The sequence below is a fragment of the Triticum aestivum genome, chromosome 5D (assembly GCF_018294505.1).
Source record: "Triticum aestivum cultivar Chinese Spring chromosome 5D, IWGSC CS RefSeq v2.1, whole genome shotgun sequence".
Lineage (NCBI taxonomy): Eukaryota > Viridiplantae > Streptophyta > Magnoliopsida > Poales > Poaceae > Triticum > Triticum aestivum.
The window spans coordinates 313,530,838-313,533,739 of NC_057808.1; the positions used below are offsets into that span (position 1 = coordinate 313,530,838).

The 2,902-nt window shown below is 56.3% G+C and overlaps 1 protein-coding gene across 1 annotated transcript; it reads left to right on the plus strand.

Annotated features, from left to right (window-relative positions):
- Positions 1-822: 822 nt before the first annotated feature.
- Positions 823-2,577, plus strand: LOC123124757 (UDP-glycosyltransferase 90A1-like). Its single transcript, XM_044545317.1, has one exon. It carries the CDS (start codon positions 1,031-1,033, stop codon positions 2,549-2,551), a length of 1,521 nt encoding a protein of 506 aa, XP_044401252.1. The 5' UTR covers positions 823-1,030; the 3' UTR covers positions 2,552-2,577.
- Positions 2,578-2,902: the final 325 nt, after the last annotated feature.

The following is a 2,902-nucleotide window of genomic DNA, read 5'->3' on the forward strand; positions in this document are numbered from 1 at the left end:
CACGCCATCGGGACGAAGGTCAAACGTGTGAGACGTTATTTCTGCTAAGGGCATCACCGCCACCACACAACCCCAACCAAGATGTTGAACCCAACAAGAACAAGAGAAGGGCCCCTCCCACCAGTAGAGGCGAGGTCTCCGCACCTCCACAACCCAAAGGCCATCGGAGGCGGGGAGGACCAGTGCCGCTGACGGGGCGAGGAGAAAACCTGATCACCCAGGGTCTGTTCTTGATTATGATTACATTCAGAGTTGGTTGTGCTAGCAATCTCATCCTGAGAGTCTTGAAAGCAATGGGTTGTTTGCGGTTGTGTACGCCCCATGCAAGGGCATCTCTAACCAAACTTTTCAAAACACTTAATTGTTCAAAAGAAATCAATTTTGAGAAGTGCAGTTAGCTAGTTGAACCTCTAATGTTTTAACTGCTACTCTTTTTTTTTGCAGCTAAGGGCAACTTTCAGCAAAAGATTCCCTTTCCCTCGCGCGTTTCATGGCCTCCGGTAACCACCCCAGCAACAAGCTAGACACACCTCTATCTTGTTGGCCGATTCCATGGCGGCGCCACCCCCACATTGTTCCTTGCCTCCGGTAACCACCCCGCATACCGGCCAACATCCTGCAACCCCACCAACCTTCGTCTGGTAAATTCCGACGATATTTCAGGGAGAAACCGGCAAACTTTTTTTCTTCACTTTTTTGTCTTTCTCGTCATCTTCAACCACAGCAGCCCTCCTCCTCGTCCTAGCCGGGCAGCGCTCCTTCCTTCGTCCCCGGCCAAGACCAAAGCTGCTCCCCTCGTCCCCGGCCAAGACCAAAGCAGGCTGGCGGCGTCACGCGAAATTTGCTACTCCCTCCAATCCATATTAACTGACGCTGGTCTAGTACACTCCCTATGATTCATATTAACTGACGCTGGTCTATTATGAATATAAAAACGTTCGCAATTGCCATCTCTCGGGGAAATTCGCCAGCTAAGAGGGCCCTTAGATTTTGAGCGTTCGGTCAAAGACGCCCTTACTTTCTTCCTTGTATGTATATATGGCGCTACAGACCACCACATCCATTCCAAGGCGCTGAAGCAGAGCAGAGAAGCATGGCTCCTAGTGCTGCCCTTCCATGTGATGATGCCGGTCGTGAGCTCCCTCACGTTGCCATCTTCCCGTTCATGGCGAGAGGCCACACCATCCCGCTCACCCACCTGGCGCACCTCCTACTACGCCGGCGCCTCGCCACCGTGACCTTCTTCACTACCCCAGGCAACGCGGCCTTCGTACGCGCGGCTCTGCCCGACGGCGTCGACGTGGTCGAGCTCCCGTTCCCGGACGGGGACGGGCACTCTTCGCAGGGTGCGGAGAACGTCGAGGGTGTTGCGTCGGCGTCGTCCTTCGCCGCCTTCACAGAGACCACGACGGCGCTGCGACCGCGCTTCGAGGAGGCGCTCGCGGCCATGCGTCCCCCCGCCACCCTGCTCGTCGCCGACGCGTTCCTGTACTGGACCGGAGAGTCGGCCGGCGCGCTCGGCGTCCCGAGGCTGTCGTTCCTGGGAACATCCGCGTTCGCGCACGTGATGCGGGAGGCGTTCGTGCGCGACAAGCCAGGATGTGGGCCTCCGCAGTGCGACGCTACGGGCGGCGCCACGGGCACCTACACGGTGCCGGAGTTCCCTCATGTCCAGTTCCTGCTGGCCGATATCCCTCCGCTGCCCCTGCCGGCGATAGTCCTCGACGCAAAGATGGCGATGGCTGTCGTCGGGAGCCGCGGTGTGATCATGAACACCTTCCACCACCTCGAGAGCAGCTACATCGATCACTGGGACCAGCACGTCGGGCCCAGGGCCTGGCCCATCGGCCCGCTCTGCCTAGCCCGGCAACCTTCTTTCACCGTCGTCGACGAAGTCCATAACGCCAAGCACTCATGGCTGCGGTGGCTGGACGAGAAGGCAGCCGCCGGCCAGTCCGTGCTCTTCGTCGCCCTCGGGACGCTGTTGGCGGTGTCGGACGAGCAGCTCAAGGAGGTGGCGCGAGGGCTGGAAGACGCCCAGGTGAACTTCCTGTGGGCCGTGCGGTCAGACGATAGTGCTGACCTCGGCATAGGATTCCACGAGCGCGTCCAAGGTAGGGGGGTGGTAACGGAAGGGTGGGTGGACCAACCGGCAATCCTCCAGCACGACTGTGTGAAAGGATTCCTAAGCCACTGCGGATGGAACTCGGTGCTGGAGAGCGTGTGCGCCGGCGTGCCATTGGCGGTGTGGCCGATGATGTTTGACCAACCTCTCAACGCGAAGCTCGTCGTTGATGAACTTAAGGTCGGTGTCAGGGTCAGGTCCACCAGGGGGTTGGTCAAGGGCGAGGAGGTTTCGAGGGCGGTGAGGGAGATAATGTTAGGGGACACAAGGGCGTCGGCGGCGAAGAACGCGGCGGTTTTGGCGGGGCACGCACAACACGCCATGTCCGCAGGTGGTTCGTCGTGGAAAATGGTGGAGGAGATGATTAGCGAGCTGTCTGGGCAGCCGACAGACAAGGCTAGCACGGCACACGTTGGTGGCAAGTAAATTTTTTTTTTTTTTTTTTTTTGCGAATGGTGGCAAGTAGTATGTGCAATGAAGAAATATGAGCAATGTATCATATCCCGAAACCTATTGTAAAAGTAACTAGGTGTGATGTTTGTGCGAATAAAGATCAATGTCAACATGGAACTCCGGTATCTGGTTACGTATACCAGATGATTCTGCGGATTTGTTATTTGTTCTGGTCTTTCTCGCAACTTAAATCTTATATCACTAATTATTATAAAAATTTGTTCGGAGCCCCAGAGGAAGGAAACTTCTCGATGGATGGGTCCCGAACAAATGACATCCTCCAGGTTTCTGATGAGGAAAACAACCTTCTAACAGCCCCATACT